This window comes from Papio anubis, chromosome 4 (genome assembly GCF_008728515.1).
Source record: "Papio anubis isolate 15944 chromosome 4, Panubis1.0, whole genome shotgun sequence".
Classification (NCBI taxonomy): domain Eukaryota; kingdom Metazoa; phylum Chordata; class Mammalia; order Primates; family Cercopithecidae; genus Papio; species Papio anubis.
In genome coordinates, this window is record NC_044979.1 from 16,192,723 (window position 1) to 16,208,434 (window position 15,712).

General features: G+C 42.0%; 2 gene segments (V, D, J or C); both read right to left on the reverse strand.

Annotated features, from left to right (window-relative positions):
- Positions 1-638: 638 nt before the first annotated feature.
- On the reverse strand, positions 639-7,137 carry LOC101015086. The segment is given in 2 exon segments: positions 639-1,129; positions 1,224-7,137. Coding segments are annotated over 2 exon segments (564 nt in total).
- A 1,896-nt stretch (positions 7,138-9,033) lies between these two features.
- On the reverse strand, positions 9,034-15,119 carry LOC101014727. The segment is given in 3 exon segments: positions 9,034-10,254; positions 10,361-11,108; positions 14,500-15,119. Coding segments are annotated over 2 exon segments (492 nt in total).
- Between the last annotated feature and the right edge of the window lie 593 nt (positions 15,120-15,712).

Consider the following 15,712-nt stretch of genomic DNA (forward strand, 5'->3'; position numbering starts at 1 on the left):
GGAGGCTCCAGAGTCAGGGTATCACCAAGGATAAGATTCAAATCATTCATATGCCAACAACTGCAGAGGGAGAGCCTGCTGTTTGTCACTCACATACAATCATTGTCTGCATTATTAAAATTTGTCACATATGTTTATTGACTGCATGTTTTTATTTTTCAAATGTATGTATTTTTTAATTGATATAAAATATTGTTTCATTTTTAAAATAGAACAACTATTAGTACCCCAGAAGACTAAGTCTGATAAGTCACTTTCAGTTTTGGTTTCCTGAACTCTCACCGAGAGGTGTTTCAAATTCCTTAGACATATTTTCAAATAACAAATGCAGTCTTCATGTTTTAAGAAATAGTTTATTTCCAGCCAGGGGCAATGGCTCATGCTTGTAATTCCAGCACCTTGGGACGCCGAGAGGGGTGAATCACTTGAGGTCAGGAGTTCGAAATCAGCCTGGCCAACATAGCAAAATCCCGCCTCTACTAAAAATACAAAAATTAGCTGGGCATGGTGGCACATGTCTGTCATCCCAGCTACTGGGGAGGCTGAGGCAGGACAATCACTTGAACCCAGGAGGCAGAGGCTGCAGTGAGCCCAGATTGCACTGCTGCACTCCAGCCTGGGCAATGGAGAAAGACTCCATCTCAAAACCAAAAAGAAAAGAAAAGAAAAGAAAAAGTTTATTTCCTTCCACTATATGAATCCTAGCTATATCTGAAAACTCGCTTCTTCCCTGGGAGGATGAGGAATAAGGAAAAGCTACTGTGAGCTGAGTAGAGAGGAGCGAGCCCTGCAGTTTTATGCACAGGAGGGAAGTGTCTCTGCACCGCTGTGGCTAAGCTGCTGGCACAGAGATACACGGCCGAGTCCCCAAGCTCTGCAGGCTGGATCTTGAGAGTGGAGTTTACTCCTTTGAGCCTCTCTGCAGAAAATCGATCCTTAGGCAACTGTGAATCATCTACTACATCGTTATTGCGAAATTGAACCAGAAGCTCCGGGCCCTGTCCCAGGATCTGCCGGTACCAGTAAAGGGTAGCACGGCCAGATACAGGATTGCACCAAAAAGTCACAGCCTGGCTTTTCTCTATAACCTTATATCTGGGGGACTGGGCAACTCCAGCTTCTGTGAGTTCTGTGAAGGAAAAAGACAGAATTTGAAAATAGAAGGAAATGATTGAAATAATCACTGAGAGACCCAATGTGATCATGGTGTTCTTAGGACTCACCTGCTCCCAGAAGACAGAGGGCCGCCCAGCAGAGGAGCCTGGTGCCCATGGCAGGCTCAGGGCCGGATAGGAGTTTTGACCAATCAGGGTCACTGTGAGCAGGAGCAGAGGAGGAGGGACGTCCCTGTCCTCTCATGGCACTTCCCACAGTGACATCATTGCCTCTACAAATGCCTACCTTCTTAGAAACCAATTATTATAAACTACAACAGAGCACAAAGTTGCTTTACCATATTCACAGACTGTGTAAGTTCAGCCAAGTGTCCTCACTCACATCTCTAGGGCTTCGGGATTGGATCTCCTACTCCATCTCTAGGCCCATCCTCTGCTGGATGTTTCGAGTTGAAGGCAACTCAAAACAGAGATATCAATTAGTGACCTTTTTGTCTTATCAGCAATTATCCTTCTCTTTGGGCATTTCTCTTTTACTAGGTTCTCTATCTTCCAGGTCCTATGCGCTTAGAAGCTGGGGTAATTGACACGAGTTTATCCTAGAAGCTTGTTGAACTAGCTGACACGCTGTAAGCTAAAGGGATAAAATAATACGCTGGGCACAAAGTTGGAAGGGTTCATTTTTAGTGAAGGCCCATAAGCAGTTTCCTCTTTGCTGTTATCATTCATGATGCATTGTGTACCAAGCCTTCATCATGGTTCTGCCCATAGTTTTGGGTCACCAATGTAATGAAAGTAAGTTCTCATTTTTTATCGAAGATGAGTGGGGAATTCTCTTATCCCTGAAAATACCAGTATATATTGTAAGAAATGCAAAATCAAACAGACTTGCTGAAATCTAAAAATAACCTTATAGCTACACCTCTGGTGTAAATTACAGTTGAACAGTAGTGGTCATTATCTGTTGTTTGTTTCTAATGGGGCAACATTAGTCACAAACACATTTTTATTCCTTGCCTGAGTAAAAGAAATAAAAGGAGTTAGGGGATGGCGCTCCTTAGAGTTGGCATAAGACAATAACACAAGGAGATGCATGTCCAGAGAGGTGGGAACGAAGATATATGTGTTCAGTGAGGTGCGACCAGAGATATTCCAACAAACCGGTAAAACCTAGGGGACGCATGTCAAGGTTATCAGGTGAATACCTGTGGGTATAGAATTACCAGAGCCATCCACTTCTGTCATAAATCCTTTATTACTGAGGCAAAAAGCTGTTGGTTTGAGTCCAGCTCATGTAGGCACCAGGCAATAATTTCATGATGGAAAATTTCTTCACATTAAGGGGTCACTACCTGCTCCATCTTTGTGACCAGGGTTATAGTTCTGGGTGACAACAGCATTCGGGGGATGGAGGCTGGTAGCTGGAAACAGGACTTATCTGTCTATCACACCTATCAGTCACAGGACCCACATGTGGTGTGCTTGCGTGTGAGGCATGCCAAGTCCAGGGAGGACATTCCTCATTGTTCCCAGGCCTCATCTGCTTCCTGGGCAGCACAACTGAGAAATTCATGACAGAATTCTTGTCAAGGCAGGAACCGGTCATTGTGCTGCTCAGGGAAGAAAAGGCCAGAGCCCTGGGAAATCTGGTTTTTGTTAAGGATATCTGTAGTGTTACTACCCGCAATTTGGAATAGCCTGTCTGGCATAAACTAGAATTGTCCACTCTCCTATATTTCCCTTACATCATCATATACATTGTCCAGGGCATGACTAGAATAGGTAAGGTGTAAGGTACAGGTGCTTTGCTCACATTTCTCTGAATTCTCCTGAGGAGGCAGTTATTTTCCCTTTGCACGGGTCTCTGAGCGTTTAGGCTGGCTCCTGGTTCTCCTCCATCTACTTCCCAGGCAAGCCCAGAACAGTCTCCACTCAAAGATTTGCTACAGTTCAGATTTTACTGCTGAGCAGAACATACCAGCGCCAATGAATATAAAGGGTTTTTTTTTTTTTTTAATATCTCACATTTCACCGACTACTCACAACTTCTGCAAACAAGATACTGGATACTAGGATACACACTTTTCCTTTAAACTTAACATCTCAGGCAGCACTGAGCCCTGTTTCAAAAACATTTGAGCATCATCAAACCCCAGTGCCTTCTGATGGCCAATGGTTCAGTGTCACTGGACTCAGGTCCTTGGTCCATGGCTTAGAGATACTGGTGGGACTTCTATACTATCTTCAATAGAATCAGGGCTAATATAGGACAGTGTTTGTGAGAAACCAGGGAAAATTTTTCCCAGTTCTTTCTATTCTTACTGTCTTGCTAGAGCCTGTCCTATAGTTTAGGTATGGTTTGTTCCCACCAAAACTCATGCTGAAGCTTGTTCCTCAATGTAGCGATGTTGCTACAGGCACCTTGCTCACATTTCTCTGGGGTAGTGTGAGCCTTATGGGAGTTGAACCTTATAGGAGTTGTTTGGGTCATGGGGGTAGATGGCTCACCAAAGATGAATGCCAGGAGTCAGTTCTCTCTCTCCAGGATCTGGATTAGTTACCATAAAAGCAGGCTGTTATAAAGTGATGGTGTTGCTCATCCTGGCTCTCCCTGCACAGGCCTGCTCCTTCTTCCACTTCTCTTCCATATTATGACACAGCACAAAGCCCTCAAAAGAAGTCTAGCAGATGTTGATGCCCTATTGGCCTTTCCAGCCTCCAGAATTGCAAGCCAAATAAAGCCCTTTTCCTTATAAATTTCTTTATACATTTTCCCAGCCTCAGGTATTCTGCTATAGCAGCAGAGGACAAATTAAGACAGCCTCTCTCCTTGTTGCACAAATAAATATTGTCCAGCCTTAACTCTGGAAAATCACTACTCTTCTCTTTACATTCAGTCACCTTTGAAAGTTCTTGAGTTTTCAGCCAAACTGTAGAATACTCAGAATCGGTTGACACAGAGGAAATAGTCCTGTGTATTTGCTAAAAGTCCTCTTGACATGCATTAGTAGCTAAGTTTTGCACTGGCCTCAGAGATACCAAGCTGCTTTGTCCTCAGACTGCAAATTCTCTTGTATTCTTTTGGGACTTTCTTAAAAATCATAGCCTGTTTCCTATTTAAAAAAAAAAAAAAGTATACTCTAGACTAAAAGATACCTTATTTTATATATTTATTTTATGGTAATGACATAATATTTCAAAGATATTGAAAATGAATATAAGAAATACCCAACAATGTTATCATTCTGAAATAACAACAACATTTTATTTTGGTCTGCTAATATTTTTCTTCAATTTTTTTTAAACTGAGAATCTACGGAAAAGGTGAGAGAATAATGAAACAAACAGAATATTAAAATATATGTCTGTGTGCCGATTGTACATTTTGTGACTTTTGCTTTATCTCTCTATACATATATTGCCCTCAATTTCTGAAGCATTTTATCCTTAATACTAAAATGGGTCTCCTAAAAAATTGGCATTATCTTATATAACCACAAATGTCACTGTTACACTCAAAACGTTAGCATTCATATAGCATTGTCATCTAGTACATGCTTCACACTCAAATTTCTCTGTTTGTCTCAACATGTCCCTTGGTTTTGATTCACTTTTCCTCTAGAACAAATCAAAGATCGTGTATTTCACGAGGTTATCGGTTCTCCTTAGTTACTTTTAAATTATACATCTCTTCCATCTACTTGTTATATTTTCTGTTTTTCATGATTATAAGTTTTCGAAGTGTCCAGGTCAGCTTAGTTGTAAAATGGCCCACAACAAGAATTTCTATACTATTGGAGGCTAATTACTTGGCAAATATACACCATAGATGATGTGTATTTCCTATTGCATCTGGTCAATCACAAGAATGTGGAATATCATTTTTATGCTGTTTTGTCAATGCATATTTGAGGTAACTGACACCAGATCTCTTCATTTTTAATATGTCTTTTACCTTCTGTAACTGAGTAGTAATCCGTGGAGTGATGCATTGGGAAAATGTACATATCTTGTTCCAGTCCCAAAAGCATATAAAAAACATGGTTGAAAATTCCTTCAATCTGGATAAAGTCAGCAATATCCAGGTACGGAAAGCTCAGAGGTTGCCAGTTAAATTCAACCCAAAAGGAGTTCCCTAAGTCACAACATGTATTAGCTCATTTTCACGCTGCTGATAAAGACATACCAGAGACTGAGAAGAAAAAGAGGCTTAATGGACTTATAGTTCCACATGGCTGGGGAATCCTCACAATCACAGCAGAAGACAAGGAGGGGCAAATGTCTTACTTGGATGGCAACAGGAAAAGAGAGAGCTTGTGCAGGGAAACCCCCATTTTCAAACCATCGGATCTAAATGAGACTCATTTAGTATCACGAGACAGCAGGAAAGACCCGCCCCCGTAATTCAATCACCTCCCACAGAGTTCCTCCCACAACACGTGGGAATTGTGGGAGTTACAATTCAAGATGAGATTTGGGTTGGGACACAGTCAAACCATACCACAATGTAATCAAATTATCAAACATCAAAGGCAAAGAATACTGAAAGCAGCAAGCAATAAGAAACATCACATTCAAGGGATCCCCAATACAGCCTTCAGCAGATTTCTCAGCAGAAACCCAACAGGGCAGGAGACTAGAGTAGTACAATTCAAAGTGATTAAGTTAAAAAAAAAACAACAACTGGTAGTTCTGGCATCTACTGACGGTCTTTGTCTATAATTATGTTGACAGTTACATTGACTCTCCATTTAGATATATCAATTAGCATTATTTGGTAATGAAAAGATGCTCACCTAAAAATTCTTATTATTATAGCCTCATAGATTTTTAAAACTTTGATTTCTGCCAAAAGATGTTCCAGCACTTTCCCTGCCCCAGTTATGAAGAAATCATTTATGCTTTGTTCCTTTCAGAAGGAATAACATTTAGAAATAAAATACTGTGCCTATTGCTATTGGGAACACAAACAAAGAACAAATAAAGCAATTAGTCAATTTACTTTGTATTGTTTCTGAGACCGTTCCTTAGATAGAGAAGTACTGCACTAAAAACACTACCAACTACAAATCTCCCGAATGAAGTTCAAACTCAATTTCTTTTAGCATTGTCACAGTACACCAACATAATTCTAAAGTCAGGAGAGACCCCCCAAAAAAAATCAGACAAAAAAAGTACCTCCAAAGAAGGTGTGCAAATTGCTCATAGGCATAAGAAAAGACACTTAACATTTTTAGTCATTAGAGAAATGCAAATCACTACCACAGTGAGATATTATCCACACTGACTAGGATGGCTATACAAAATAGTAATAATCATCTTAATAATATCTTTGAAAAGAAAAATAAGAAATAAGTACTGGCAATTCTATGAAGAAATTTGACATTGCTGGTAGGAATCTAAAATTGTGCAGCTGCAACAAAAAACCACTCTGGTAGTTACTTAAAAGGAGAAACATAGAATTACCAAATGACCCAGAAGTTTCATTCCTAGGCATAGACCAAAAGAATTGAAAACAGGGAATCAAACAGCTATTTTAAGGGCAATATTCTTTGCACCATTATTCCCAATATCTACAAGGTGGAAACAACCCAAATGTTAATCAATCAATGAATGAATAAACAAATGTGGTATATATGTACAACAAAATATTACTGAGAAATGAAAAAGAATGAAGTTCTGATAAATGCTACAACATGAATGCACCTTGAAAGCATTGTGCTAAGTGAAAGAAACAAGACACGAAAGGAAAAGTAGTGTATGATTCCACATAAATCATCTACAATAGGCAAATTCATTTGGAAAGAAATTAGATTAGAGGTTAGCAGAAAGAGGGGGAATGCAGAGTTATTCTTTTGTGGGTATTGAGTTTCTGTTTGAGGCAATGAAAAAAAATTTGGAAGCAGATAATAGTGACAGTTCCACAACATAGTGAATGAACTTAATGCTGCTGAACTGTACAATTTAAAAATAAAGTGACAAAATTATATGTTACACATATTTCCCCCACCCACCCACCCTTTTTTTTTTGAAATGGAGTCTCACTCTGTCACCCAGGCTGGAGTGCAGTGACACAATCTCGGTTCACTGCAACCTGTGCCTCCGGGTTCAAGAGATTCTCCTGCCTCAGCCTCCTGAGTAGCTGGGATTACAGGTGTGAACCACCGTGCCCGGCCCACTTTTTTAAAAGATTTTTTTTAACAAACTACCTTTGCAATAGGAAAAATAAATACTTAAAGTTGAATTCTCCATGATTGAACCTAAAGACAAGAAAAGGAACCCAGATGATTTATATACAGTGATAATTTCTCAAGAAATGCTATTAGTCACAATATATCCCACAGTGGGTTTTCCAATGTAGTTGTCATTATCTCTTGCAGTGGATATATAAGCAGTTTTCATTAGTCCAAATGTCTACTCAAATTTAGGACTGTTACTCCTTTGAAAAGTTTCCGATCTAGTAATTTTTGAATCATAACTTATTATTTCAGGTTGCTATATTCTGATTATAAGTAAGGTTAAAAAGTTATTCTCACGTTTAGTGGTAACTTACGTTCACTTGTGTGAATTGCCTATTCAGCTTCACTATTGCCATTTTTATTGGGCTGTCTTCTTATTAATGAGAATGTTTTACTCATTTACACACTAACTTTATTAGAAAAGGACACCTATGCTACAGAAAAAATAAATAAATAAAACAAATCCTAAAATCTCAGTGGCTGAACTCTATCAGGTCTTACCTCTCATGACCACAAAACCCAGTAGGGCATGAGTAGCTTTTTTCCATGGCTGTCCACCAAATTATGACCCAGGGAGCCAAGTTGCTTCCAGTTTATAATCTGTGCCATGAAGCTCCCAAACTCATCCAGACATGGCAAAAGAGAGTTGAAGAGTGTCTGTGCAGAAAAGAATTGAGAGCAGGCTTGAGACTGCCTGCTTGCAAGATTGGACTTTGGCTGATCTTTGGCAATTTGACTGGCGAGCAGTGCCCGGCACTGACAAAATTTCTCCTGAGAGAAGCGGCTCATTGTGCCTAGACTGCTGTTGCAAACAGTATTGTACTGAACACCAGATTTCCTTCTGGAGTCTGAATTTTTGGTTAATGCTAGGCAGTATGTGCTTGTGGCCAGCCTCCTCTAAAACCTCATGAGTGCTGAGTCTCTGATGGACTCACTTGGCAGAAGCACTGCACATGTGTTAATGCATTTTTGCTACTGAGTGAAACAAGACCCCTGTGTGACCCCCCTGGGAGGAAGAGAGCATAAGGAGGCCTGAGTTTGGGTTCCTCCAGATTCCTCCTGTGTGTTTTCTCCATATGATCCGCTGCTGACAACTTACTATGACATGTTAATAAATCTTAGCTGTGAGTACAACTCTATGCCATATGCCAAATCTCTAAACGCGGGAGGACACTCAGGGACCCTCAGCACAGAGCTATAGGATATTTTTAATGGCTAGACTTGAAATTGGGCTAGCATTATTTTTACTCACCTCCCACTATTCAGAACCTGGTGACATGCTCCCAGCCCTCTAAGTGCAGGTGAGGCCAGGAAGCATAGAGGAGCCACAGGTGAACCTGACTCCTCTCTGTCACACTGATTTTTCTTCATCTGCACGCATTCCTCATTTTTTTCCCGTGCTGTGGCTTAACATTTCATTTCTTATACTATGTTTTGGTGTACAAAAGTTTAGTTTAAGGCAACTGGAGTTAGGATTTTTTTTTTTTTCTTTTTTTGAGACGGAGTTTTGCTCTTGTTGCCCAGGCTGGAGTGCAATGGCGCAATCTCGGCTCACTGCAACCTCCGCCTCTCAGGTTCAAGCGATCCTCCTGCCTCAGCCTCACGAGTTTGCGGGATTACAGGCAAGCACCACCATGCCCAACTAATTTTCTATTCTTAGTGGAGATGGGGTTTCTGCATGTTGGTCAGGCTGGTCTCGAACTCCCAACCTCAAGTGATCTGCCTGCCTCAGCCTCCCAAAGTGTTGGAATTACAGGCATGAGCTCCCGGCCTCAAATATTTTTGTGGCTTCTGGTTTTCTCATGTGTCATCTAAAAACTAATTCCTCAAATGAGTGCTAAAAATATATTTCTTAATTTTTTTCTAGTAAAATTTGTCTTGCTTTTCACAGTTAAGAGTAAACATACCTGAAATAGACGTTTATGTAAGGAATGAAGTAGAGGCCTGGGAATAAGTTGGAGGCACATACGCTCAGTGAAGTAGAAATAATCTATTATTCATAAACAATCCCCAGGGTAGAAAACAACACTACACCTATGAAGCTGTAACTGAACGTAGGGGAATGTGTCTGGAGTGGAGAGCTGGGGGAAACTTGAGGCAAAATGATGGTGGAGAGGAAGGTGAAGGACAAATGATAGAGGACCTTGTAGGGCTATTGCCCTTAGAAGAAAGGCAGCCAGGAGCAGGGACCACATGGGGGAAGGTTTGTGTCTGTGAGTTGAAGGGTAGTAGAGGATATGGTAAGGTTTTTATGAAGAAGTCACTGAAGAATATGTTGGCTTTCAAATTATAAAGGGAATTGGGAATATGAACAAAATATATTTTCCATTCTGCAAGCAGAAAAAGAGAGCTGCGGAAGAGAGACCCAGCAAGGTCAGGGTGTTGGGGCAAACTCCAGATCATCTGAGACAGGGTTAGGAATAGAGCCACAGCACTGACGGTCATATGGCCCCTGCTCTAAGACACCCCCAGACTGGGCAGTGCTCTGGGACTCCTACGGAGGCCCGGACTTCCCACCGTGGGGCCCAGACTCGGGCGCACAGGCAACCTCAGTTTTTCTAACTGCCCTTTATGAGCAGAGAGGAGGCAGCTGTGCAGCACTGTGGACTCACTGCTGGCGCAGAAATACACAGATGTCTGGGAGCGGGTAGCTGACTCCAGAGTGAGGGGGAAATCCTCTGTCTTTGATCTGGAGACAACATAGCCATCGGGGACTTCTCCTTTATCTATGATACTAGCACCTGCTGAGTAATAGATCAGCCTCAGCCCATGTCCCAGGTCTTGTCGGTACCAGAACATATTGTTGTGGTTCCAAGTCTGGTGACACGTCAAGGTCACCTGCCTTCCTGTCTCTGTGACCTTGTGTCTCGGGCTCTGGGTGATTTCAGCATCCCTGTGTCCTGTAATAGAGAACAACAGACACTGATGCTGTCATCCTAACAGAAAAGCCTGCATTGAGGCCTTGGGAATTCCAGGGAAGGAGGCCCTCCTGTGACCAGCCCTCACCTGCCCACAGCAGACAAAGCGCCACATAGAGGAAGAGCCTGGTGCCCATTTCAGCTCCAGGTCAGGATCCTGTGACTCCCAGCCCTGCTGTGGGCAAATTGAAATTGAGCTGTCAGTGACTTGATGATGTCACTGTCCCTGCTAAATGCTTGAACTGCAGAGCTAACCTGCCACGCCCCTTCTCTTCCCCACAGGAATAAATCATTTATTACAGAGATAGTTGAGAAGCTTAGATTGGGAAAAATTTGTAGATCTGTTTTGAAAGAAATCTTAAAATGTGTAATCGCCTTCCCTGATTTTAGTAGGGAAATTTGTTCTTCTATGCATATTTTATTCCCATTATGCTAAATTCTTCATTTGAATGCTGTTTTAACACTTATGAATATTTCTGTAGTCCAAAGAATATTGTCATAGCAGTCCTGGTGTCTTTTATGACTTCTCTGTAAAAAATTCAACTCCCAGTTGAATTATTTTCCACTTTGTTTAACCTCTGGATATTTGTATTTCAGCCTACAGAGATACCCTTGGTTAAAAGAGTCAACTGACATCCAGAAAGGTTTCAAAGTTACGAGTTCAAGGTCATTCACATTTGAAGACTCGCTTCACACCTTAGCAACTCATGGCACCTGATGGGAGCCTCGCCATCCGAGCTCAGGCTGCTGTGTGTTCTCATGAGGACGATTTTTCCCTTTGCTTCAGGTGAAGCCACCAACACTCACCACCTAAGTCCTCTAAGTGACTGTACTTCCTGTGAAGAAAAGAGGAGGCTCATTAAGAAAGTGGATGAAATATTCACCCAGAACTACACCTATCTGGAGTCTCTAGGGTCACAGAGAAATGTTCTATTTCCATTCAGAAGATCTCGTATTCACCAAATGGGAGAAGATTGGAGGAAGTGTAAACGTGCTTTGGTGCCAAACTTACATCCAGTCAACAGCACTGCTATTGTTTCTTCAGATACAACAGATTATCTATTGCACATCTTGGTGCAACCTGGATGGGTAATTCCCGAAATCATACCCCAATGAGAGAAGACACAGAATCAGAAGTGGAGACAAGGGGGAGGCCCATGAGCACCCCCATGGGAGGCTGTGGCTAGGGCCTGGTTAGCCCAGGAAGGACTTTCCCGTCTATGCCCAGAACTCACCTGGTCCTGGGAGACCAAGAGCCACACAGCAAAGGAGCCAATCCTCATGGTTGGGCCAGGGCAGAGGGAAAAATAAAAGCTTTCCAGTGCAGGACTTTCATTTTGGGGGTAGGGCACATAGAATCCCAGAACTCTAAGGATCCTTCCCTAAATGAGGTGTAATCTACCAAGAATGTCAGTACTTTCAACAGCACTCTAACTTTTCTGGGGAGAAAAGCATCTACAAAGAATACATTCTTTTGCTTTTTAATTAACTCTTTATTAAGTGTAATAAGTTAAAACAATTTTTTGGAAGTGTCTACCTCAACTTGAAGCTCTGTCTGGTTTCTGTGCTGGTGTTTCCCACATACCTGGACAGTACTTATGCAGTTGCCATGAAGTCAATGAAGAATAACCTCAGGCCTTCTCACTCACACAGGACCTTTCCAACACTTTGTCATTTTGCATTCTCCTTTGCAAGGAGCTCCTTAAAATTGTATCAGCTTTGCGCCCCACAAAACCTGAATCTACTCTGCACCTGCAGCTCATGAAAGATTTGTTGAATGAAAGAAAAATGAAATGAATGATTACCTGAGTCCAGGCAAACTCTGCTTCTGTAAAGAGAACCCAAGTCTATTCAGTTCAAATTGCATTCAGAGTTTTAAGGGAACAGAGAGCCATCCTGAGGCTACTGAGAATTCAGAAATAATTCCAAATGAACCTGGAAGAGATTAGTTTATATATATACGTCATCGTTAGACCTTTTAAATGAATGGGTAGCGGTATGAGTAAAAGAAGAACAATGGTCTCCTTCAAAGGGAAGGGTCTTTGGATGGTGGCTTCATTCCATCACTGCCACAGTATAGGCTGTCCCTGAGGACAAAGTCTGTGATGGGGACTTAGGTGCATGATATGTGGGAAATGGCTCCAGGATGAATTAAGAAAGAAACATAAAATAGGGAAGGAAGAAGCCAGAAAGAAAGTGCAATATTGAGTTTGTGTTGGAGCAACAGGAGATGGAATCTGTCAGCGCCTCTCAGGAGCACATAGAATGCTGTTTGAAGTTTCTGCATGAATGGACCGGCTGGAGCGTTAGCCCTCTGTCTCACCAGGAGCATCAGGACCTCTGGCTGTCTTTGAGTACAGGCCAGGTGGGCTCAGATAATATCATAGAAGAGCCCTGGGGAGGAAGTAGAGAGACTCCCAGCATGCACCTGTGGAAGGACACTGCTAGATTGAGGTGAATGGGGACTTGCACATAACTGTTCACTACAGCAAGCCTGAAATCAGAGTGTATGTGAGACCTAGGAAAGCTGCTTCAGTCAAATGTATAAACAGGTAAGATAATACTTATTTTGATTGATTTCTGTCAGAATTAAAACAGATCACATGAAGAAGCAGCAGAGGGGCCGGGCACAGTGGCTCACACTTGTAATCCTAGCACTTTGGGAGGCAGAGGCAGTCAGATCGCTTGAAGTCAAGAGTTTGAGACCAGCCTGGCCAACATGGCAAAACTCCATCTTTATTAAAAATACAAAAAATTAGCCAGGGTTTGTGGTGGGTGCCTGTAATCCCAGCTACTTAGGAGGCTGAGATGGGAGAATCTCTGGAACCCAGAAGGCAAAGGCTGCAGTGAGCTGAGATCAAACCACTGTACTCCAGCCTGGGTGACAGAGCAAGGCAAGACTCCTTCAAAAAAAAAAAAGGAAGCAGCAGAGTGCCTGGCAAAGGCTGCCACCAGACCCTGAGCCTCCGTCAGGGCAGGAATATTTCTGGCATTTCCATAGGAAACTGGCCTTTCCAGTTACTGGCCCTGCAGGACACTGTGAGCTCACTGTATCCTTAGGCAGGCCTCAGGTTCTGCTATTCCATGTTCCATCCCTGCTCTGCGGGGCCCCTAAACAAAAGGCCGGGCAGGTGCAGCACAGTGCCCACATGCTCACAACAAGCCCTACTTTCCTAAGCCTGCTCACCCTGTCCCTGCCCTGAGAAGCATTCCCCAGCCCTTGACACCCCAGCCTCAGCACCCTCCACTACCCATACAGACACAGAGACACTTTTTCCTTGGGGCAAATTGAGGCCCTTGGCACCCCTACCCTTCTCTGGCAATGAGGAGTCTGTGTTTAACTCAGGGTCCACTCTGAACTCAAATCGCCCCGCTCATTCCAGCAGACAACCAGGCTTCCCTTCCACCCTCCTCTCCTGGGTCACCCTCCCACCCCTCTCCAGGGTTCCCTGCAGCGTTGTGGAGCCACAGCGCCCCCATGTAGTCAACTGTCCACAGTCTCATGGATTCACACTTTTCTGACCTGATGTGCTCAAGATTGTCCAAATCAGGAACAGGGATTCCCGCATCCCCGCTCCTGCAAACCCTACCCTCTCAGATACACAACATCAATGCTTTCCCAAGCAGGCCAATTTAGGGTTGGTCCTCAAATCCACCCTTAGCCAGTGGAGAGAAAAGGGTGCATTAACCAATATTTTGATTGCTAATAAATGTTACATAATTGCAATTCATGTGATAAGATGAAAGAGAGAACCCAGAATAACACAGGGCATAAAGTAAAACAGTTGAAGAGATCAGGCAGATCTGGCCTGGAAATACGATATTCCATGTCTCCTTTTGATTGATCAGACACATCTCTTCATATTTTGTACTTAGATTATTTCCCGAATTTTACATAGTACATTTTATGGGGTCTCTGTGCTTTTTCATATTTAATTCTGAATTTATAGAAAGTCTTGAAATAAACAACCCTATCAGCTATAACTTAGGCAGATTGAGTGGTCTGACATTTCCTATCACTCCCCAGAAGTGTGTATGTGCTCCACTAATGACCCAGTGCCTCTTAGTAATGCAATCCAAAGAGAAACTATTTTCATGTGGATGAGTCTCCATGAGAAAATGCACACACACGCACATCCACACTCATACACACACACACACACACACTCACACTCACATTCATACACACAGTATCTTCTTATTGCAAGGATGATAAGACTATATTACCGAGCACGGTGAATTTTTCTTTCAGTGTTTTCAGCACTTTTCTTTCAGTGCTTTCTGAGATGATGTTTCCAGCTTCATAAAGATGTGGTTTTGGGAAAATGTGGTTGTGGGGAAGAATTTCTTCTACTGGATCATGAGACTGGATAAGTATTATTATAACATAAATTTTTTTGTTCCAAAAGGATGTTTGCAAATTCCAGCTTTAGATGCGGTTAGGATACTGTGTAACACAGGCCATTAATCCTGACTGGGGAAACACATTTGCTTGGAATATTGCAGAAGTTGTATAGAAAATAGAGACAAACCATAATGACTCTCCGTTGTATTTCACGTGGAGGAAGAAGCCCCTTTTGAAGTGACACTAGCTGCTAAGTAAGAAGGTACACATAGAATTCAACTATTATATTGAGAGAATGTGAAATATTATCATCATTTACTCAATAGAGTCAAAATAAATGTATTTATCATCTATTATGTGCCAAGCTCTGTGTGACATATTGAGGATAAAAAAAGGTGAACAAGGTTGGAGGTTATTGCATCAATATTTTTTTTGCAAAATTAAATATTTCATATAAATTTTTTGTAAGATTTGGCTATAATTAAAATTTGATTTATTTTTTTTTTTTTTTTTTTTTGAGACAGAGTTTCACTCTTGTCACCCAGGCTGGAGTGGAATGGTGCGATCTCGGCTCACCACAACCTCTGCGTTCCGGGTTCAAGCGATTCTCCTGCCTCAGCCTCCCAAGTAGCTGGGATTACAGGCGCCCACCACCACATCTGGCTAATTTTTGTATTTTTAGTAGAGACGGGGTTTCAATGTGTTGGCCAGGCTGGTCTCGATCTCCTGACCTCAGGTGATCCACCACATCAGCCTCCCAAAGGGCTGGGATTACAGGAATGAGTCATAGCACCCGGCCAATTTTTTTTTGTTAGATTATGTGTTAATAACTTATCACATCACTGAAGAGTGGAAAGTTAAAATCAATGCCCACAGTCTTTCAAATACTTGATAGGAAAGCTAAGGTAAAGCTCGCGGTGTCCTATTCTCAGCACTGCTCCAGCAGTCTGAGTGCACTCACTTTCCTTTTTCTTCAATACACCTGAAACTCAGCAAGGCTCATTAAATTCTAGTAAATTCTAGACGGAGAAATATTTAAAAATCACAGATTTCCTGCATCTTTGAAGATTTAACATGCTATATCTTCTTGTTCTC